This window comes from Uloborus diversus, chromosome 6 (assembly GCF_026930045.1).
Source record: "Uloborus diversus isolate 005 chromosome 6, Udiv.v.3.1, whole genome shotgun sequence".
In the NCBI taxonomy this organism is placed as follows: domain Eukaryota; kingdom Metazoa; phylum Arthropoda; class Arachnida; order Araneae; family Uloboridae; genus Uloborus; species Uloborus diversus.
Window position 1 is genome coordinate 90,667,467 of NC_072736.1, and position 24,964 is coordinate 90,692,430.

The 24,964-nt window shown below is 32.4% G+C and overlaps 1 protein-coding gene across 1 annotated transcript in view; it reads right to left on the reverse strand.

Annotated features, from left to right (window-relative positions):
• Positions 1 to 11,329: 11,329 nt before the first annotated feature.
• Positions 11,330 to 24,964, reverse strand: part of LOC129224521 (semaphorin-2A-like) — a 541,294-nt gene continuing 527,659 nt past the window's right edge. Inside the window, exons 18-19 of the mRNA XM_054858986.1 lie at positions 17,717 to 17,826; positions 11,330 to 15,197 (exon numbers count right to left, since the gene is read on the reverse strand). Of these exons, the coding sequence (XP_054714961.1) occupies positions 15,141 to 15,197; positions 17,717 to 17,826 (167 nt within the window). The 3' untranslated portion in view covers positions 11,330 to 15,140. The remainder of the gene's footprint in view (positions 15,198 to 17,716; positions 17,827 to 24,964) is intronic.

Genomic DNA, 24,964 nt, shown 5'->3' on the forward strand with positions numbered 1-24,964 from the left:
GACTTTCTACCCCGTTTTTACGCTCGTCTATACTAACATGAATAGTTTCTTCTATAGTTTTTTCTTTCGGTAACCAAATTCTATACCCTTTTCTATTTGTTGCATATCCGACAAGTATGCCAATTTTAGCTCTGTCGTTTAATTTATGCCTTTTAACTTTAGGAATATGTACATATGCTAGCGATCCAAATAATCTGAAATGTTGTACTGAAGGTTTATGACCACTCCAAATTTCAATTGGTGTTTTACCTTTTGTAAGTTTATGCTCACAACGATTGTAAATGTGAACGAAAGTATGCAGGGCTTCAGCCCAAAACCTTTCTTGCAATCCACTTTCATGCAATAATGCTCTAACTCCATCTAAAGCTGTACGGTTAAATCTTTCTGCTACGCCTACTTGTTGAGGTGTATAAACAGAAGATCGTTCAATTTTTATCCCCCGTTCATTTAGAAATTTTTCGAATTGCTTATGGCAAAACTCTAAGCCATTATCAGTTCTAACTGATTTTAATTTACAATTTAATGTACGTTCAGATCTGGCTAGATAAGATTTAAAACAATCAAATACTTCACTTTTGTTTTTTATCGTAAATACATCTACTTTTCTAGAATAGTCGTCTATTATCGATAAAAAATACAAACTACCTCCCAGCGAACGAACTGGAGCGGGACCCCACAAATCCATATAACATTTATCCAACACATTATTAGTTAATGTTCCATAATTTCTGTTTAAAGAAACTCTAGTAGATTTAGCAATTTTACAAGTCACACAAGAATCGAAATTTCCCGTTACGTTTTCAATACCTTTGACACTATTGTTAACACTCATATTTTTTAGTAAATTAGCATTAACATGACCAAATCTTTTATGCAGATCATTTATGTTAATGGAAACATTATATGCATTCACATTAAATATTTCAGATTTCCTATAGTTAGGTATACCGTAAATAACATACAATTTCCCTACTCTATGAGCTGTTAAGAAATATTCACCATCTTTAGTAAAAATTCTCATTTTATTATTACACCAAATTATTTTGTACCCTCTTAAATCAATATTTGCACCTCCAATTAAATTCCTACGCATATTAGGTGTATAATAAACATTTTTAAGAATTAATTTCACAAAATTTCCATTATCTTTTACATAAAACACTATATCACCTATGCCCTTTATTTCACTAGTGCAATTTTTATCCCCAATTAAAACTTCACGTTTAGATACAGGATAAATGAATTCAAACCATTCTTTGTTGTTGCAAAAATTTCCTGTTGCTGCACTGTCTATCAAAAATTCCCCGAGTTCTATCGTATCTTCATTACTTGAGACTGACGAATTCTGCACTTCCATATGTTCCGTGTAAAAAATGCGGCTGTCTGGTTGAGACGATTTACTTTTGACATCCGGTTTTCTTCTGTTCTTGAAATAACAGTTTTTAGATAAATGATTGTTCTTTCCACAAAATGTGCACGGCCCCAGAAGATTTCGTCTTTCATGCGATGTTTGCCTCAGCTTGCTTCCACTGTTAACGCTCGAGAACTGACTTTTCTTCCATTTAGGGGTTGTATTCAAGTTCGAACAGTCTTCCAATTTGGAAATGTGTGCGTTATCTACGGGTAGATTTCCCTCGTCTTTCATCTTTAACTGAATTCTTCCCGATTCGCTTATTAACTGCTTTTCCACATTGTTGTAAGTGAATTCATTATCATCCAGGCGATATAATATTTGAACAAGGTTTTCAAACTCTTTGGGTAGTCTTCTAATTAACTGAAATGTTACTAACAGTTCAGGTATTTCAAATCCAGCATCTTTGATTTGAAGTTGCTTTTCCTTTACTCTTTGGCAGAAGATTCCAACTGTTTCTTCATCTGGATAATATCTCAGTTCATAAAATTCATCGATTAAAGTTGCTATACGAGCACGGGAACAAGGTTCGAAGTTTTCCTTTAAAATAGTCCAAGCTTCTTTTCCATCTTCGGTACACTGAATCAATTTTAAATATTGCCGTTCAACACTTGTGTAAATTGTTGTGTAAGCTCTGGCTTTCCTCTGCTCGAAATTTCTTATCAGTGCTTCCGGGGATGTTTCTGCTGGTTGTTTTGGTTCCCCGACGATGAATTCCCAACATCCTCTGTCAATTAGAACAACTTTTACATCACACTTCCATGAACTATAGTTGAACGCATTCAACTTTGGAAAGTTGATACTACTGTAATTTTCTTCTAGGCTGTTCTCCATTCTTTTCCGATATATCAAGTCCAACAATATGACGAAAAGTCTATAGTTATTTATCAGGGTTTTTAAGGCCCATAACCAATGTAGAATATATTACCGCTAATAGCGTTTATAACTTACATCCACCATGAAAATAACAATTTCCGTCTGTTGAGATCAGAAGACACTTATTTAAAAGCAAATCTTTTATTGAAGATATAACATACATGAATTTCATATCAACGAGCTTTGTTGCTAACCAAATTAACGGCATAACCTTCTAAAAGCAAAAACAACTTGTTTCCTTAACTTATAAGGACAGAACATTTGCATAATTCAGTTCACGGTTTGCAGTGATACTTTTCACTTTAAAAATATATAATAAAATATGCAAATGTGCTTTCAAATGTACGTACGAAAAACAAATTAAAAAAATTCTAACAGATGTCTTATGTCATTTGAAGTTTTAACCATGGATAGCTTACCATCCGGCTTTACTTATTCAAATATTAATATTACAAACGATCAAAATGAAAATTTAACTTTCAGAGTCAAAGAAATCACTGATAAAAATGCTGCAAATGTAAGTTTTAATTTTTTTTTTCTTAATTTAATTGCGGATAATCCGAAAAAAAAATGTTATTAAAAGGGACAGAACAGCCGATTTAAATTATTGGAATTTAAAAAAATTGTGACAATCCATGTGCCTATAGGTTTAACGTTGTAATTAATAATTTAATCAATGGTCTAATTGCTACAACTATATCAATTAGATAACATTATATGCAGTATTGGGGGTACATATATATAGTGTGAAAATGTAAGTCAGAACAGCTCTTTTACAAAAGCACTCCAATAGGCTTTCTAGTTTATTTATTTATTTTGCAAAAAACACACACACACTTATATGGGTGATGGGGGTGTGATCGCTTCCTTTTGATGGGGAGGGGAACATATTCCCCCTTAGTTTTATTTACCCATGTTTTGCAGCATTTTTTAAAATTAATTTTCCGTTTAGTTTGTTTAGTTTGTTCTTTACGTTTTGTTGTTTTTTTCACCAATACTTACACGTTCTTTACTTAATTGCTATGTTGGACCTTTTTAGGTTAAAGATTTTTTAAATTGTATTTGTGTTTTAATAGAACTTGAATTAATTTCTCTTTTGAATGGCTTATACAGATTTAACTCAAATATGCTTGTTTATTTTATACACAGAACTGGTTACAGCAATACAGTGAAGATACAAAAAGTACTTGGCGTGTTGCAACAACATATCCGAAATAAGGGAGATTTAATAAATACAAAATCAGCTATCGCTGTGTGCATAAGACAGACAGAAGACCAGGGGATTGTCCTTCAAAACATACAGGATCAGAGCCTGATTACCGCAGGGGCATGCGTGGCACAGGCTCCTCCTCTTAGATTTCAGGGGGGCCCAAAATCCCCTTTATTTATCATGCTAATTCAAAATAAATAATAATTTTCCTCAGAATCTAGAGTGCAATGATGTCATTGATATTTTTGCAAATGCTAAGACAAGGAAAAAAATCTCTTATTTGTTGATAATAATTCCCCTTAAAAACTTGATCTCTGTGCAAATCCTAAAACCACTCCAAGTTTAGTCTGTATTTACTATTAAAAGTTATATCATAGATAACTTGAATATTTACGGTTTACTGCAACGGGCAAAGTGCAACTACATCTTTAATAATTATTGAACACTATATCACTTCTACTTGTTAAATATATAGTACTATATTTTGACATGAGGTACCACCAAATTTAGCATGGCTGTGCTAATACGCAAGTATCGAAATATTTTATAGCTTCATTACATAGAATAAGCAGGAATAGGAGGGGTGGAGCACAAAATGAATTCCATGCCCAGTGTTCTCAAAAACCTTTGTCGGGCCTTAAGTGGGCCCTGAAATAGAATTGTGCCCCATGTCCAATATCAGAATGATCAGGCTCTGTACAGGATGCACTGCTAAATTGACAATTACAATACAAAGGCAAGTTACTTTCAATTAAATGTATATATAATATGTTTATTAATATATGTTTATGAAATCCTTCAGCAGCTTTCTTAAAAAAAATCTCGAAAGAGTGCTACATGCAATATACCAACAGCCCAGTTATCTTATCCAGAGACTGCGGTGTTGTCCAGTACTGGACAGAGGGGTGGCAATTTAATGAGAGAATTTGTATTACATTTCTATACATAACTTTTTTTTAAATAATCTTTCTTGGCGAATTACGACTGTGGTGGTTTTTCGAGGGGCGGTTTAACAGGAGGTTTAACTGTAGTTCTGCCTTAGCTCTGGCTTAAGGCAGTAACTTACTCCTTAATACCCAAGAACACCATTGCTGGTGTTTCTCGCTGGGTTTCTTAACTTAATTTAACTGCCAGTCTGTTGGTACTCTGAGCACCAATAAGAGGATATTTGAATCTAGCATGGTTATTGACTGTTCCAAACTGATGAGTTCATAACAAGGGCAAAACAGCAGCCTCTGGGTGGGATAACCATACTGTCTGGAGGATATGCATGCAGATTGCATGAATAAGACCAGCGTGGTTAGTAGTTTACAATCCAATACCAGTTTCTGGTTCTCAATTTGCCTTTTTATTTATTTATATTAAGTTGATAAGGGTAATGATGATCTTTTCTTGAAATTATTTTTGAGTTCATAATCAGAAACATTGAACCATAATTTGTTTTTTAATTTTGATAATATAAGAACTGAGGGGGAGCAGGCGGGACAGAATTAAAAGCATGATTATTTGAATAAAACAGAACAGAATTTTTTTTCAAAAAATAATCATTTTCATTTTATGTTAAATGCCCCATTATATATGAAAAAAAGAGCCAATGTAATTTTTAACATGAAAAGTAAACTTTTGAGCATTAAATATATGTTGTACACCGTCATAAAACCTATCGACACATGATAAGGTATCATAGATCATTTTCTCTTGAATTTCTACTTTAAGATTTTTATTTTTTGATTTAAAAAAAGATAGTAATTATATTAGCTATGAAGTTTTAAGGTATTTTATTTCTTAATTAATTGGTTAATTACACATCAATAGGTGCACTGACTGATTACTTTTAATATCTTCTTCTCACACACTAAAAACAAAGCTAAACTGAATTTCTCAACAAAAATATAAGTTTTATTTCATGAAATAAACAATAAAATAGTGGTGCCATCTAGTGTTCACGAAAGAATTAGCACGTCTACAGAATTACCGCTTGGGATCGGTCAATATGCAACCGCTGCGTGATCATTAGATGTCACGTGATCGATTAACCGGTAGCTACCAGTTGAGCTCGGCGACCGCAAGCATTCCTTGCGTTCGACGAACCTCACCAGTCGACCGGTTACTAACCGCAGCGTTCTATGATCAACCGGTTACCGTTCTAAGCAGTTGATTCGAGCACGTGATCATTAGCTGTCACGTGGTTAACTAACCGGTAGCTACCGTAATTTAAGCATTGAGAGCGTTTCAAAATTCGCCGCCGGGAACATTGGCCGCCGAGCATTTTGGACGCCGGAATCATTGGGCGCCGAGCATTTTAGGCCCCGGGTATACTGGGCACAATATGCTCGGCGCCCAAAGTTCCCGGCGCCCAAAATGTTCGGCGCACAAAATGCTCGGCGTCCAAAGTGCTCGGCGCCAAAGTTCCCGGCGCCCAAAATGCTCGGCGCCCAAAGTTCCCGGCGCCCAATCTTCCCATTTCGCGGGAATACTGGGCACAATATGCTCGGCGCCCAAAGTTCCCGGCGCCCAATAGTCGGCGCCCAATCTTCCTAGACCGTTGTAAACTGCACTGCTTTCAAAGTTTCGCGCCAATTCTCCCTCGCTCTTTCTCTCTGAGGACTGCTCTATCACTGATTTATCGACCCGAAAACAATTTTTACTGTGTATCATTGTAGTTCACAAAAGAATATTTTGCTATTTTTTTTCTGAAATTTTTGTAGTTCCAATTACCCTTTATAAGAGGCTTCAAAAAGTCAGAATTTTATATCTATTTTACAAAGATTCCTCCGGGGGAGACCCAGACCCCTTAAAATTGGGTATATTCAATACCCTACTTAATAAGAGAGACACCATTTCCCATCATGTACCATATGTATGCATAGTGTGGGGGGAGGGGTATTTACAGGGCCGAATTTAGCTACATGCCGCCCCTAAGCAGATTTGAAATCTGCCCCCCCCCCACCCCCTCCTAAAAGGAGCAAGAACTCAAAAACACGTAAAAAAGTGTTCCAGAAATTTAAACTGTCAAGCTAATGAAGAAATGATGACGTTTCACACTCAGGGGCACCCCGATGTGAGGTCATAGCGATCTCCCAAAAGATTCCTTATTCGGCAAACTTTGGTGACGATTCAGAAAATTTGAAGATAATATATTGCAACATATTCTTTTTCTTTTTTACAACGTTTAAAGTTGTTTTTTAATGATTCCAAACGCTCCTTTTCTCATTAGATGTTCTGCACGTAAGTATGGTATATGCGTGTAAGCTCGTGTTTCATCATTCGGTAAAATTAGAATTTTCCTCCTCCTAAAAGTGTTAGTTCGATGCGCTTCTTTTTATATTATTTAATTTTGTACATTGGGGGTTCACAGCTTAAGTACTGCACTTGGGCAGATTATCAAGTGATTCACATAAGACCAATTTAAATAATATTTATAATATGTACATTTATTTACAGTTATCAATAGAGCATTTTTATTATTTTTTCATGGCCCTGTTTCATAAAATATGTTCTCTTTCATTCTTTGGAGTTTTAAAACATTTCCTTATAATGCAAACGCAGATGAATTTCTGAAAAATGGCATACACTATTACTTAAGTTGACCTATAAGGAAAAATATAATGACAGAAATCGGGGAGATAAACTGATTATACATTCCAAATTAATTCTGTTACTTAAAAAAAAAAAAAAAAAAAAAATGTGTTAGGGCTCTTTTGACCAAAACTTTGTATTGAAATCGAAATTCTAGCCTAGTTATTTAATATCTATATAGCCCAATCTTTGATGAGCATTGAGCATTGAACTTTCATGTCTTGTGCGTTAACAATTTTATCAGTTGTTATTTTGTTCATAACAGCATTTTCATCCTGCTATTTTCCTTTTAGCTACAAATCAATGATTTGAATAATTTCTCCTCTGAGTTATTACACTCACTTGTTTTCTTACCAATCCTCAATGTTGGATGATATTTCATTAGTAAATTGTAGCTGGATTACTTTGCAGAGAATTCAAAGTTTCCGCTTTTGAAAACTGCCCATTTGAGGAAAAAAAAAAAAAAAATACATAGGGGAGACGGGATACTTGATCCCCACTTTAGTTTTCAATTTTTTTTTCTCTGCTGCAAATTATCAGTTTTTTTTTTTGAGCAATCACAAATTGCTTATTGCTTTCATGATGCTGCTCCTCTAGTGAAAACCGTCTCCAGGTTGCGTGCATATCCAACACATACACAGATACATACACACACATACGCAACTACACACACACACACACTCATGCCTGCACACAGACACACACACGCCTACACACATACACACACATATACATACGCATACCCACATACATATATACACACGCCTACATACACACACAATCACACTCGTGATTGCGAAAGACATAATTTGAATTCAAGATGTCAAAATTCAAATTATTATTATTATTCTTTTTTTTAAGTACGTGAGCAAAAGGTAATTTTTGCCTCAATCAGACAGTATTTTTTTAGTTGAAATTAAACAGATAGTTTTGGTAAAATAATTTTTTTCAATAATTTCATAAAGGAATCATGTATCCCCACATCAAGGGATACAAGGGATACTTGATCCCACAAAGAAAGTACATATACTTTTCATCAGATCAGCAATTGCATTATGGAATTTAGTTTTCTAGATAATGCTTCTAAAAAATAATGCCATTTTTTAGTTTCTTCAATAGATTGTAATAATGTGAACACAAAACAACATTGTTTAAAAATCCACTAGGACATTTGTAAAAAAAATTATACAACTTTAATGAACTTATGATGCTTTTGATCAATTACTTATTCTCCAATACATTTGTGAACACACTATATTTTATAAATAAAATTAACAATTTTTTTTAAAGTAGCGCAGTGAAGCTAAAATTACAGCAAATAAAAAAAATAAAAATAGGATGACTAGCACAAAAATCAATTTATTTGCTTCTTGTCTTGCAATAATAAAATTAAGAGTTTTATCAATTGAATTAATTTAAAAAAGAGCGTAGAAAAATGTATGTATTGGTGTACTTATAAAAAAGAAAAGAAAGCCAAATCGCTCCCCTTTAAAGATGCAATTACTTTCGAACAATTATGACCGGTTGGCGGAAAATTCAGAATAATTTCCCTAGCTTTTGTTCCTTCTTCAATTGATTGAATCAAATATTGAAATTTGTCTTCAGGAGCCAAACTTGAATCCTCGTAAGTTTTAGAAAACTGACTCCAAAAACCAAGCCAATCTCGCCACTGAATTTCTTAAGTTCTAGTAAAGGCAATTTAAATCTTCTTTTCTTTAGACCGGATATAGAATCATCATCATTAATGTTATTCACTTGTTTTGTCTTTAAAAGAAGAATAAGTTTCTTAAATTTTGCAGAATATTCAGCAGCTGTACGACTTTCAATTTCTAAATCACCTTCTGTAGTTTTTTCATCATCAAGCATTTTATTTAAAACTTCTTCATTTAAGGCGACTAATTCGTCATACTTTTCACCAAGAAGTTCAAATCCTGTCAACATTTCACAACTATCTGCATTACTAATGTCCTCAATTTTTAAAGACGCATCAATACTATTGCATAAATGGGTAAATGCAGATCTAATCACTTTACACTTTTGTATTAAAGCGATGATTAAAACAAAAAAATATTCAATGCAATTCTTAGCAAATAATTTTCTTCGAAATTATACCTGTTCCGTTTACTTTTTATCAAATACCAATACTATGAGTCCCGTGCACTTTGCCTTTTAAAAATTTTTATAGCTACAAGTCCTGTCACGGACGCCAAATGTTGCATTCTCATGTCTTATTTAAAATTATACTAAGAAAACCTGTAACTATCCTTAAAATACTCGCAAGAGACTAGACTCCATAGTTATAAGGTTAACAGGATAATTATTTTATTTGCTCTTAAAACATTGTAAACTATCATCTTGAAATCATCAGAGCCAGCCTTTTTTCAAAGTGATTGTTGCCTTGACAACAGGGATGCCTCAACACACGAGACTAAAATATAATCTTTAAATAAACTTAACATAAGGCTTAACATGTGTAACTTTAAAAAGGTTTTGTTTGCAATCTTTTTCCCAATATTTATGCAGTTCCAATCACCTTTCATGAAGTCTCAAAATGCAGAATTTTACTTCCATCTTTCAAAATATTTCCCGAAGGTGAAACCAACGGACCCCTGAAATTGGGGATACTCTATTTCCACCATGGAATAGGATTCTACCAAATTCTACCTCCCTGATTTCCAAATAAATAAGAAACAAAAAAGCAGTCAACTATGAACGCTATGCACTGGACTTACGGTTAATCCACTGGAGTTAGGGTAAAAATTTCAACTGTCAAAATATCACCAAACAGGCAATTGCTTTGTTAAAAGGTAGAACAAAAGGAAAAATTTTCACCCGTCATATCTGATGGAAACTTTCTAGTTTTAAAATAAAAAAAGTTTTTAGAATTCATGAATTGTGTAGAAAATTATTTTTATTTTTAAAGATCTTGAACAACAGTGAATTGGTCAAAAAAATTCTTCATTGACCAAAGTACAGTGGAATTTTGCTATTCGTAGAAAATTCGTTCAAAAAGCAGTTTGAATGGCAATTTGTATGAATAGAGAATCATTTTTTCACATAATGTAATTTGGACTAATGCGTTCTAGACCACAGATGATTTATTTAAATTTATGAAAAACAATAATCTACAGTACTTGAACTGCATAAATAAAAACTTAACTGCTTTTGATTTTTTTTTTTGATGGCACAAGTAGAATATGGGGAGGTGGAAGAGGGATGTTTTTGTCACTGTTTAGAAGCAGAGTCACCTTCCATAAAGATATCAGATAAAATTCCTTCAGGTGTTCTCTCTTATTGAAACTTCGAACAACGGCAAGCCTATGATTGGAGCACTTTTGCTTAGGCAACCCAATACCATCGGTTTTGTAATATTGTTCCCTACATTTTTTTTATATAACTCATGTAGAAACTTGATGAGGGTAAATTATTCATTTTTGGGCACCTCTTAGCCCCTGGTAACCCTGGTTAATGACCGGGAAAAGGTAGGCAACCCAACTTTACTTTAATGTTTTCTTTACAGCTTTTAATCTTCATTTATGACAACAATTTCTGAAAACTCGATGAGGGTAAATTACTCATTTTTGGGCACCTTTTAGTCCCTGGCAACCCTGATTAGTTCACATGCAACAGGTAGGCAACCTTACTTCAACGTTTTCTTTACAGCTTTTACTCTTCATTTATGACAACAATTTTTGGAAATTCGATGAGAAGTAAATTATCTGCCTCATTGAAAACCTTTTATCCCATGACAACCCTGATTAGGGAGCCGAAAAAGGTAGGCAACCTTAGTTTATTGTTTTATTTCCATCTTTTACTCTTCATTTATGTTAACGAATTTCAGAAACTCGATGAGGGTAAAACATTCATTTTTAGGCACCTTTCAACCCCTGGTAACCCTGATTAGGTCACATGAAAGAAATAAATTCTCACTTTCACACTTTATTTACAACTTTTACTCTTCATCTATGGTAACAATGTTTTAGGAAACTCGATGAGGGTAGGTCAATCCTAATGGGATCTTAGACTGTAAGTAAAGCTGTCTGAATGGTGAAGAAGCGTACAAATGACAAGTTTAATTTTAGTTAAACAAGTTGGACAAATAGCGAGTAATATGAATAAAGAGGTGGTTGAATGGCGAAGGTTCCACTATATTTGAAAAACAACCTTTAATTTTCAACTTCCATATTTTTCAAAGTAATGTCAACTCATGCGCCAATATGTACAGTAGCATGAAAAAATAATGAACAAAAATAATTATTTCAACATGAAGTTTATTTATGCATATACAAACAATAAATATATACAACAATTTAAATTACCTTCAGAATTTTCTAAAGTTAAAGGTCAACCTCGTTGGTTTTTAAAATATACAAATAAATTTTGATTTGTATTCTCAAAGCAAAATTTCTCGTGCTAATGAAATGAAAACATGTAAAAATATATCTCAGTCATTTGTGGCAAATGAAAAACTGTCTTTCGAAGTCATACTTAATTCAATGGAAAATTCCAATTACAATAAAAAATTCATTAAGACTAGATACTGATAATTTCCATGTGTCCTTAATAAAAATAAAAATTAACAAATAATACTAAACTTTACCAAAAAGTTATTAAAAAAATAGTAAAAATAAAATTAAAAAAAAGGAGGGAGAGGGTACACAATAAATATACAAATCAACATGTGATTCATTTATAAATAAATAAAAAGATATCACAAAATATGTTCAGTTCTTATTAAACAAAGAAGAAACTAAATGCTGCCTGGTCCAGAGATTCTACAACTCCAAAACAATCACATTAATATGTGAATGTCGGAACCTTTCCCACTCTTTTTTAGGATTAGTTTTCTGAGGAAGGAGACTCATTTAATTCAAAATGTACTTTGGCGTACTTTTGCACTGGGAAACAACATTTTATAAAAGTGACTTTGTTCCTTTTTTAAAATTTCTATATTACATAAGCAAAACTTTCACCTCAATTTATTTAATTTAGGGCAAAAAATCTTAGCATTAACATGCTTTCAAAATTTTTTGTACCAATTAAAAAGTCAGATTTTTTAAAACAGAAGTTGAACTTTGTTCGAACTTTCTCAGTTGCTTAGAACATCTGTAATTCATATTTAAGGAATAAAAAAGCCAAGGCTAAGCAGAATCATTTTGTAGTTGTTGGCCATTTTGGGACTTTCTGGTTATTTTCAAGTAATTTTTGAAAAGGAAGGAGAAATTCTTTTGAGTTGTTTTTTTTCCCACACAAACTGCACTTACTTTTTTCTTCCAATTTCCTCTTTATTTATTAAAGGGTAAACATTGTCCGCCACTTTGGCTAACTTTTTCTCCACCTTGAGTCATGAAATATGGCACAATATTTGATATGACCATGGGGCACTTTACAAAAATTCAACTTGGTTCTTTTTTGGTTTTAAATTTCACTTTTGATTGAAATTTATCCGAAAATTCTCTACTTTGGAAACAAAAAAATTCCTGTCACACTTAACATTTTTATACCAATTGAATAGCCTTTTTAAAATCTCAATACATACGATTAAATTTGCTTGAACCTCTTTAGTCTGTTAAAATGGCTGAAACTAATGTATAAAAAAATCAAAGCCTACAAGGAAAGCTATAACGGAAGTACTACATTTCATGTCATGGCTAGGTCAAGGAAAGTTTTCCGACATATAGGGTTTTTTTTCTCTCTTACACACATTAAACAAATTCCAGTTAATTATACAAAAAATAAGCTGAATTTCAATACTAGTTCATTTAAATTCGTAAGAAACATGGGGGTATAATTATATGTCATAATATACTCATGAGCTGCAACAAAAATGTTTACACAAAATCTTTTTATTAAAGGAAAGAAATTGTGCTATTAATAGAAAACAAATACAATGAATGTACAGTTGATTTTTGCAAGTATCACATTTCATTACATCATAAGCAATATTTATTGTGCAAATGAATAATGAACTTCACATGTCGAAATCAAAAATAAGAATTTGTTTCAGAATGTGAAAATGATCAGGTGTTAATGATATAACAAATACATGTAAAAGTAAATTGGCATGCTTGAAATTTTGTATACATGAAACAAGTTGAAAAGCAATGAAACACACATTAATCACGCACACAAAAGATTATTTTCAGGCTAAAGAAACTGCAGCATGAAACAAAAATGTAATATCTATCTTTCTTTTTTAAAAGTCATTTTATTCATGTATCTATAATTAACAATTCAAGCAGCTTTCAGAGCAAAAAAAAAAAAAAAAAACTCTTTAAGCATTGTTTTAAATAAAAACTAAAGTAATTATAAAATGAGTGTAAAAATCACATGAAATCTTTAATGAACATAAAATTAATAAATAAATGAGTATAAGTTAAGTATAATTTTTTAGTTAAGTGTTATCATTTTCTGTTGAGATAATACATTGAAGCTTACTCCGTAACACACAGCACCGTTTTAAAAAATTTCAAATTTTTTGATGAATAGTTCAAACTTTGAGTATCAATTCAGCTTAAAATTTAAAGGAAAATAGTGAATAATTACTCAGGTAAAGAGCTTTTTATTAAAGTAAAAAGTTTAACAAATGCATATGAGTTAAATAAATTTGAATATGACATTATAGATATCCCATTTTTTCAATACATAAAAAATTTAAATAAGTAGCTATTACTTAAAATAATAAAAAGTACTTTCAGATTCACATAAAGAGTTAATAAATTTAGTTTAGAGTCAGAAGTTGACAGCCTATTTCGGAAATTTATCTTGATTTGTGTTTCATAAAATTCTGACGAAATACTTATTATAAAATTGTCAAGTATGGAACAAAGACACATGAATGATCTTTAAAATATAAAATAAATAAATGATCACAGAAAAGTTAATTATAAAATGAATAATGAATCCATTAATGTCCAAACATTATGTAAAAATGTTACATTCAAAATTTTAGTTGTAAAAAATCAATGAAAAAATAGTTTTTTAAAAATTATAAATGTTAGTACAAAATTAATAAATGTTACTTAACTCAATTTAAATCTTATAATGACAACTAATCAATGTTTTTCTAGCTGCACGTTTTCCTTTTTGTAATAATTCTTAAAACAAAGCATCAGATGTAAAACTGCAAGTGTAAGATCAACAATTTTAAAGTACTGTCAGTTTATTTTAAAAACAGTACAAGGCAAAATTTTTATGAAAGGAGTTCTGTGACTTATATATCATCATATTCTTCTTTTCTTGTGGCCACATTATTGCATGTTGTGTAATAATTTCTTCTTAAGTCTCAAATGGCAATAATCCATTTTTTTAAATCTATAATAAACGCAGACTTTCTTGACATACATATGGCATCACTCGTTTGAACATTCAAGATCTGATTGACCGCTGTTTCCAACTTCAGAAACATTTTGTAACATTTGGAAATAAATGTTCTCCAAATTTTACGTAATTTTGATGAAACAAAAAAAAAAGAGAGTTGTTTAGAAAAATATGAATCAAATGGGCTTGATGGCAGTTTAAGAATAAAGTTTATTCCATATCGTAACATGTTATATACATTAACACCAACGCAAGCCTCTGAAGTCTTCTCATTTTCAGCAAGGCCATACAAGTAGTTGACTTTGAAAAGTTGTACAATTGACTCAGTCATATTATTAAGCTCTGCATGCCTGCCATACCGTTCATTCGGCATAATCGGAAAGGAAACGAAAATGCACTCGGGACTAAATAATGGCAGGGGAGGGATGAGAGATAAAAAGTATATCATGTACACTCAGAAAACATGGTGATCATCTGTGATACACTCACACACACACACACACATTTATAAACAGAAAGGCCGGAAGCTGGCTCAGAGTTTTCTGGCTGCCCGCGGATGGGAGATCCGAGGCATCGAATCGGAGATCAGAACTTGAGCCTGGATGTGCCTGCAGTTGGTGACACACTTTATCCACCAGGCTCAGAAAGGGCAGTCTTTAATCTTCTGCAGTACTCTGTACAAAGGACGCAAATTGAGCACTGTGGCTTGGCTTGGAACTTGGCTGCATCGACGGTATATTAGTCTCACACAAGAGTGCCACCTTGATATGTCACGTCGTTTGGATGCACAGACTGGCATTTCTGTTTGAAAAGAAAGGAGAGAAACATGAAGTTAAAACCATCAAAGCACAAGTATGTTTATGGTTTTGGGATTTTAAGAACTTATGAAAAAGGCGTATTTAAGAGGTGGGCCTAAGAAGCCCTACCGAAAAAGATTCGACACTACTACTTTTTGCGAATGAAGATTTTAGTACCTATTTCCAACCTAAATTTAGAAAGTTCTTGTAATATTTAGCTTGGATCTTCCCTAAATAAATTCCTATATATGCTCCTTGGAAGCATTCACATTGAAATATATATATTTTTTTCCTCTAATGTTCTACTAATAATATGATCACTTTTTTTAGTTACAAATAAGTGAAACATTCAACATTAGAAATTAGTGCAGTTATTTTGCGGCAACCATAAAAACCAATGCCATGCAAGGAGTAGTGGTATAGTATTAAGAATGTTATAGTACAAATACAAATACAAATACAAATGTGACGACCAGCAACAGGCACTGGGCCCAGCTAGGCTGGTCCTAGTCAATTAATTAGTCCCCAATGAAGATCAATGGCCCTCTTAAAGCTATCCACTCCCTTGCTCATTACCGCCTCTTCCGGTAAGCTATTCCAAGTGCCCACGACCCTGCTAAAGTAGTAGTTTTTCCTGATTTCCAAGTTAGCCTGAGATTTAAATAGCTTAAAACAATGACCCCTTGTCCTGCTTTCCCCGCAAAAATTTAATCCATTTACATCTTTCATTTTGACAAATTTAAATAACTGAATCATGTCCCCTCTGACTCTCCTTTGCTCCAGGCTATACATGTTAAGTCTATTAAGTCTGGCATCATAATCTAAATCTGAGAGTCCCCTTACTAATTTAGTTACCCTTCTTTGAACCCTTTCCAATACAAAAATATCTTTCTTCAGATAAGGCGACCAAAACTGAACAGCATACTCCAAATGAGGTCTTACTAAACTCCTATATAAAGGCAGAAGAACTTTCTTAGATTTGTTTGAAATAGATCTATTGATGAACCCAAGCATTTTGTTGGCTTTGTTACTAGCAATACTGCACTGTTGACTAAACTTGAAGTCCTGATTTATAAAGACACCCAGATCCATAACATTTTCTGCCTGATTTATGACTGAACCCTGTAAACGATATCTCATACGCTTATTTCCATGACCTAAGTGTAGCACTTGACATTTCCCTACATTAACTGCCATACCCCATTTATCTGCCCACTTAGTAATATGATCTAAATCCTCTTGCAGCTGTTTTACTTGTTCTTCATTTTCGACAATCCCCATAACTTTTACATCGTCAGCAAAACAATTCATGCTGTCACGTACTAAAGTCATTTAAAATTAGAAATAAGTTAACAGCATATGAAGCAGTGAGAAGCAAAGGGATGTAAGTGGACCTTTTGAAGTTTTCAGTAACACATGTTTAAAGATAATAAAGTATTTTCTAAATCATGCTGTACAGCAGCCCTACCAGGACTACTAGTAATATCTCTTGCCCCAAGACAGAGGAGGGGTTCACTGCCTCATATGATAAAAAGCAATGTAGCTATAATATAATATTGTAAAAATATTGAGTTTCCGGATTAAATGAGCTTGCCAACACTTGACCGTAAGCTCCAGGGTGGTTCTGAAGCTTGTCTAGGAGGGTTATGGAATAAGTTGTGGAAGTCTTACAAGCAAATTTAAATTTTCTACCCATAATTAGGATTTCAATTTGCCAAGTAAACAAAATGTCAACATTTTTTAATTGGACAAATTTAAACAAAAAGTTGTGAAAATCAAAAAACGAAACATGAAAATGGATATTGGCCAATAGCTTGCAAACAAAGTTTGGTTCGAATATGATTCAAATATTCACTTTTAATCTAAGAGGGGTAATCTTAGATTCAAATTTTCTATTTTTAAAGGTTTACTGAAACAGTCAACTTTTTTTTTAACTTATATTTTTTCTCAGTGATACTTAAAAGAAGTAGTAAACCTTTTTTCATGCTTTTTAAAAACGTTTATAAAAAGTAAACTATAAACATCATACTCACCCATTATTAAAATTTGAAAAAAGAAAAAGAAAAAAAATAAATAAAAAAATAAAAATAAATAATAATAATAAAAAAAGGTTATGCCTTATATTGATGATTAAGTTTTAATCAAATATACTTGTATTGCTGAATTTTATTGGGATGCTCATCAGCATAAAGGGTCAGGATTTATTTGAATTTTATTGAAAAAAATGTTTTTTAAATAAAAAATAACTCCGAAATGTTACTTTCATTGATATTAACAATAAAAATTTTAAATTAAACTACGGTGGTGGCTTCCGAAAAATTTCTGACCAGGTGAGGAGGCAAACTTTGGCAACACAGAAAAGGGGGCATAGAGGAAACAAATTACAAAACACAATATTTTCTGTGCTTAAGGTACTTATCCACTGCCTCCAAGATTGCTTCACCATACTGAAACTGAATAAAAATTGAACTTCAACAAATGTTACATACAGAGGAAGGGGGGAGGGAACAATGTTTCACTTACTGCTTGTTTATTCTGCCACGTCTTCATTGCCATTTTATACTTTTCAAACTCATGACACCAGTCCGAATAAATTTTCCTATATTCAGCCTCAGAAGGAGCACTGCAAGTTTCTAAATTGAGCAAAACAAAACAAAATTATTATTTCGAGCAATATGAATAAAATATAAACATTGCATGAAAAAACAAACCAACAGCATTATATGACACATACACATGACAAATTTTTGAAATAGTTACTCTGAATTTTTAATGATTGAAGAGGAAAAAGATACCATGGCAGGGACAAAACCTGAATGAGAGTTACGATAAGAAAGTCCAAAAACAGGGTGTCTATTCCAGATTGGTTTTTTAATTTCCCCAGCTTTTCCAGGTATCAAACTGTCAATGTGTGTGTGTTTTAAATCTCATTAAAAATATACAAAATACTTACATTCTGTATGTGATATCTATCATTGTTCTACGCTAATCTTATTATTTGAAAATTGTTATCAAATGATATTTATACACAAATCTTCCACTATTTGAATTTTTATATTTCCTTTAACAAAAAAGGAAGTATTGTATCCGCGAAAAAATTTTCACTCAAAAATCGACCTTAGTTACCATTTTACTCACACCCAAATGAATATTGAGTTTCTTTTTCGACTCGACCGCACGTGGATAAGTGCCTAAGAACGTATAGACACGCGAAATATTCATTTTCAAGATTCCCGAGTTAATTACAATGAATTTTCTCGTGACATCTGTATGTATGTCCCATAACTCAAGAACAGAATGTCCTAGAAAGTTGAAATTTGGTACCTAGACTCCTAGTGGGGTCTAGTTGTGCACCTCCGCTTTTGGTTGCATTCGGGTGTTTCTAAAGGGGTCTATTGCCCCTTTTTGGGGGGAAATCATTGTTAATTTCGATGTAAACTCAAGTGGTGTTATAATTTGACGGATACTTGGCAATACATTGCCAGTTTTTTGGTCGCCAAGTTTTGTCGCCAACTTGGCGACAAATTTGGCGTTTTTTTTTCTTTTTTAAAATCTGTTTCAATTTGGCAATTGTTGGTGATACTTAGAGAGTAAACTATTGAATCACATTAAAATTGCCAGTAATGGGGAAATGACATTAAATTGGAGTAAAAGGAAGTCATGTGATGCACACATCAGCTCGGTTCATAATTACAGTACAGTCGAACTTCGTTAATTCGAAATGTCTGAAAACAAATCTCTACCTCAGAGCCAGAACAACGTAAGTCAGGTAATTGTTACTTTACAGGCGAGAGGATAAAAGGTTGTCTGGTGCACTTAAAAGATGGGATGTGTGCTCTTTCTATGCTGGTAAATAATCACAATAGTTTTCTTTTTTTTTTGAATTATGTTCACATGGCTCGACGCAGAATAGACTTCTACATACAATGCACGAATAAACTAAAAATTGCAGTTTTGGGAGTTACGTTAGTCTGGAAATTACTGTTGAGATGAACTACATTTGTGATCCTACTGTTTGCTGTTTATTGTTTTTCAATAATTAAAATTCTTTTGATTTTAAAGGTCCCTTTGAGTGCTTTTTAACAAGGTTCGACTGCATTTAAACACAACAGTCATCAAAAAGAAATAAATTAAAAGTAAATGATCTTGTTGTGGGCTTGTCCATGGGTGGTCTAGATTGGACCCAAAGAGGTTCATACAGCCTTCGCCATTTCAATGCAGTTATTAAACATAAATAAATGAAATTACTTGTAAAAGTGTATAAAAACTACAATGTCAATAGCTGAGAAATGAAAATAATTTTAATACCAATCAATGAAAACCGATTTTAACTCAATAAAGAGTTAAGGAAAATACTTTTTAAACTAAAATAATAATGCAAATGTATATTTGACAAAAGTGTGAAACTACTGAAAGTCATTATCTAATAAAACACTTCTTTGTTTGTTCTTTGGGTATATTTTGTAATCTTCAGTTTCAGTTTTACACAGCACAAAAACAGTTACAATAACTTATCAGTAACTAAAATTCAGGGAGGAATGACGGGATTCCTACTGAAACTTCTTTCTGCCTTTCCTTTAAAATAGTTTGGGTGGTTGTTTGATAATAAATATTCCTGTTGTATAATAATATCCTTAGTACAGCTGTTGATTTGAAAATCCAAATTTTTAGTTAGTTGCCAGTGGCGGGAGCACACTCTGAGTTAATTTAGTAGTCACTTTATCCAGGACTTTTTTTTAAATGAAAGCATTTGCATACAAGAACTAACTGCAGCTCTCTATATATAAATGTTTATTTTTAACAATTGAAATAATGGAAATTGAGAATTAATACTGCTTCAACCATCAATATTTGTAAAAAAAAAATTGAAGTGCTTATTTGTTGGAGATATGAAATATCATACAAGAATTAGAGATTGTTTTCATATCACTAACTAAATGGGTCAATATAGAAATGGACTTGGGGAGAAAAATGAGGTAATAATTATATGTGGCTGGCAGGGTTTTAAAAAGTGGCTGGTTGAGTATTTTATTTAGTCGCCAAAGTAAGACTTTAGTCGCAATGTGGCGTATTTTCAGATCAAGCTGGGATCTTCATCTCCTCACACTCATAATTGTTGCGTAAGAGCTATATGAATGTTTTTTTTTTCTGCACTGCATTGTTTTGAGATTTTTGTTTAACTCCTTAACTGTGATATATATTTCAGAAAAATGGACCAAAAATGGAAATTTTTTTTTTTACTGTTTAATTTTTTCTTAGTTAGAAAAAGTTATTATTATCATCATTATTATTATTTTTTGCAAAAATAAAATTTTTAATACAATAACTACTATATATATATATACATGTCTACATCTAACTTTTACATGCATATAAAAAAGGTAATGGATTAATCACACATATTATTCAATTAGAATAAATTAAACAGAATTTTGAAACTAAATATAATATAACTCGTACAATATCATATAAAACACAACAACATGATTTCCAATACATAAATTTTACAAATCTTTTACAATAAGATACATCCCAAACACATCCACTGCACACAAGCCTATATCGCACTCCCTGAAGTCGCACTGAAGTCATAATCAGGGGCGGACTGGCCACGTGTGAGATGTGGAAAATTCCACATGGGCCGTCCTTAACTCGGGCCGTTTTCTGTGCATTCAATGTGTACGTGCCGTTTTTCTTAATTTTATTTAAAAAAAGTTTTCAGCTAGGCCGGCCGTTCTTGTGTCGAGGGCTGTAGCCAGAACAGCTCTTTATTGGGTGGGGGGGGGGGGGCGGAGGGAGAGGGAGAACAGCCACTCCTTTTCCAACGGTCACCCTCAGGACGTTACTCTGTTCTTGCCTAACTTTTACCGTATCTTGTTACGTAGGGGACAATGTCTTTGTTGGGTGGTCTTCGTCCGAAGCGAAGCCTTCAGGGTCCATGGGTGTCTCTCGTATCTGTTCGGGATTGATGTTTCCTGGAATTCTGGTAAGGAGTTTTATTGGGGGTGGGGATCTTTTTTTGTGGCCATCTGAGACGATCTGATCCGAGACTGTCTGGGAAAAGATTACATTGAACCTTTTTCAAATGAAATAAGAGAAAGGCGCCATCCTAAGAATAGAATGAATAGGAGCAAAACGTCTGCTAAAAAGCTTTTTTTTCCTTTTCATCCTTCGTTTTTTTTTCTTCTGTTTCCCAGCACTTTGCAAATAGATAGATCCACGACTTTCTCAACCAATTAGATAATTTTGAGAACTCCACAATTTTGTCTCCGAGGAAAAAAACGAGTCATTTGTTATACACCGTGTTGACTGCTCAATGGGATTGCATGTGTTTTAAATTCAAGGGTGACAAGAATTTTTTTTAGGTAAGTTTAATATTTTTAATCATCATGTGTTTTTTAATTTTTTTTTGTCATCAGCACTTTAAATAATAAGAACTTGAACTGTCAGTTATAATTATAACAAATTGACGGTGTTACACAAAAATGGGTCAACCCACCAAGCAGTACCTTTGAGTAAATTGAGTTCTAAACTGATCTTCATAGATGGCATATTAATAGAAATCGTCTTTGTATCCCCGTAGTGTATCAGGTTATCTGCCAAGCTATGTGAATAACTCATTATTTTTTTGAAAATTTTTGTTGGATAACTCATTTTTGTATAACACCGTCCAATTCATCTATTTTCGTTTAGCAAAGATAAAATTTGTAAAAGAACAAACAGTATAAATATTTAAAACAGTGATTTCCAACATTTTTTTTATCCGTCGCCCCCTTACCTTTTTCCTTGAAAAAAGCAAATTTTAGAGGAACGTAAAATCGATATTAGGTATTTTTTGCATACAGTGAAACCTGTGTAAGTTGACCACTCGCGGTGCAGTACTTTGGTGGTCAACTTATAAAGGGCAGTAATGATTTTTTGAAATATTTTTTGTCATTTCTCGCACCGTGTATTCATTTTTCGAGGAATTCACCCTTATTACTCTTTCTGTTCAACTAACTTTCATTGTTTAACATTATTGAAAGTGAAACCATAATTAAAAATACTATTCAAATAGTTTTATTATTTTTTCCTTGTTTTAAACTATATTAGACGCCGTAGTTTTAGAAATTCCATATGTGCCAGCTAATTTTCTCTGGCTTTCTCCTTTTTGAATTCATTTTAATATTTCATACTTCTTATTAATTTCAAATTCAAAACTTTCTTTTTGAAGCCTTTCAGCCCAAAGAGCAACAAGCTCGACTCTCTCAGTTCATAAAGGCAAAATTAAAATGTCCTATATCTTAATCCCTTACACTCGAAATAAGCCAGAAGGGCTCTTTAGCAAGCCCATATCTGTGTACCCGCAGTGCGGGGGGGGGGGGGGGGGCTCACTTCCTCTAGGGGGCTGACGGCCCTAGAAATTGAAGGAAAAAAACTAGCATTGAGACTTATTAACTTTACAAATAGACACTGGGCCACAAGGGAGATGCCCTACCCATTTTGTTGCAGAGGGCCCAAAATGTACAGATCCGGGCCTTAGTGCAATTCCAGAATTGCCACAACCTATTGCAACTGAAAGAAAACACTTTGTACTTTTCTACTGACACGTATTTTTATTGAACAAAGTACAAAAAACTATCTCAAATAGAACAACAAATGAAAACAAGTTTGGAGAATAAAGAGCAGCATAAGCTTTATGCTGCTGTTTAGTTAGTAAATTGCTAGTCCGTCATCAAAGCATTAAAAACATTCTTAGAAAGCTATCAAATAATTATACAATAATAATAAATTAATGAATAATAAAATAAAATAATTTATTGAAGAAAGTAAAAAAAAAAAAAAACAAGTGATAAACTTACAAAGGTTTTTTTTACAATGCTCCAAACCAAATTTGGCGTACATTAGTAGTTAAGATAGACAGGTGGTCAAGTTACAGAAGTTTTCCTTCATTATATAAGATAGGACTAATTCCGTTCCTGACAAAAGAGGTCAACATAGACAGGTGGTCAACTTACAAGGGTGGTCAACTCTACAGGTTTTACTGTACTTAATTTTAATTTAAAGCCTAAATACTGTACCAATTTTATCCAATTATTGTTACACACATTTTTTATGCCTTTTTTTCAAGAGTAATTAATTTTTGAAGGGAGATAATAAACTAAGATTATTAATATACTTCTCAAAGACAGCAGAACATTTTTCTCTCCCCCCCCCCTTTTTTTTGGTATGAAATTTAGGATTTGGAAGAATAATAAACTTGTGCAGTTTAAACTTGAAAAAGAGAGAGAGAGAGAGAGAAGGGTTTGTTCCGGTATCCAGAACCTGCCCTGAGTACAATTCGTATGCTTGTCCAAGATATGAGAATGTGCATGGCCCTCCTGAACTTAATTCATTTCTTTTTTACACTCATGATTTTTTGTTGAACCCTTTCTCAAGAAAATTTAGAAGCTCTCATGTTGATGTCTTTAGAGAAGGACATTTTAAATCAAATAGATTCAGAGGATACCATTGATGCTGTTGCTCAACAAAGTAGACTTTTTTTTGTAAGAAAGATTAATGTTGTAGAAATGTGTTTTTTTCTCGCGATTTCTTTTATTTTTATCTTTAGTACCAAGTAGTTTTTAACGGATATTCATAATCTATTACTTTTAAGGAAAAAAATATGTTACATGCTTTGAAAGAAATTTTTTGATAAAATTAAAAAGGAATGTTGAAAAATTTAAGTAATTATTATGTCTTAAATACTGTAAAATTTTGTTTCCCTATCTTTTAAAGGGATACACTGAGTTATAGAAGAAAAAAAAATTAGGTTCTTTAACCATATTTTCAGTATTTAATAATATTTCATCAAATAATCTTTATTTTTGAAGTTTTTTTCCTGTTAACTGATTTGTAATGCTTGTTTATAGATTTTTCTTTCTTAGCTAGATTGATAAGTGTAATTGCTTTAAGTGTTTTTGCCCATTTTAATCATAAATAATGTATCTATTTTTACTTATATTTTTAATGTTACAATCTTAAAAGCAAATCTAAAATTTCCGAATCTAAAATGCAGTATTCCCAGAAACTATTAGTTTTTAATTTATTAGTAGCACTACCATATTGCAACTAGTACGAAAAGTACATTTTTAAAAATCTTATCATCATATACTTTTCAATTTTAATGTTATTATTCAGTGTCAAATTGATAAATGCAATGTTGAAATTCGTTAAATAGCATACTTTCAAATTTCGGATAAAATTTTTCCGGATAAAATGATAAGATTTAGCACTAATTTGAAATTTACAAAGTTATTATTAGATTTTTCAGTTTGACGAAATTAGGGCCTTGTATGAAAACATTTTCACTGATTCTTGAAGAGTAATATTAATTTTGTCATTTTTAGTTTATTACTCTTGAGTAACTTTTTTCAAATATTATTTCGTTTTCATTAATTTTGTTTAATTTATGTCATTAAAAAGGTTTAAGTCGGACCATTTCTGTGTTGTGCTTTCTTTTGTTACTCGATTATTATTTATTTTCAGCAAGCATGTAAACTCGTACAATAGAAGTATAAATTGTTATATTTTTGGTTTAAGCGGTTGAGTTTCACTTTGTTGAACATCTTCGTAGGTTAAACTCTAGTTGAACATATTTACTTACGAAAAAGAATACGCACATCTTATTGCTTTTCCCAATACATTTCTTCGTTTTCACTTTAAATCTTGGAAGCTCATAAATAAATTGTTCTTACTTGAAAACGTTGTGTCAGTGGAATATTATTATTAAAGGCAAGTTAATATGTAGCA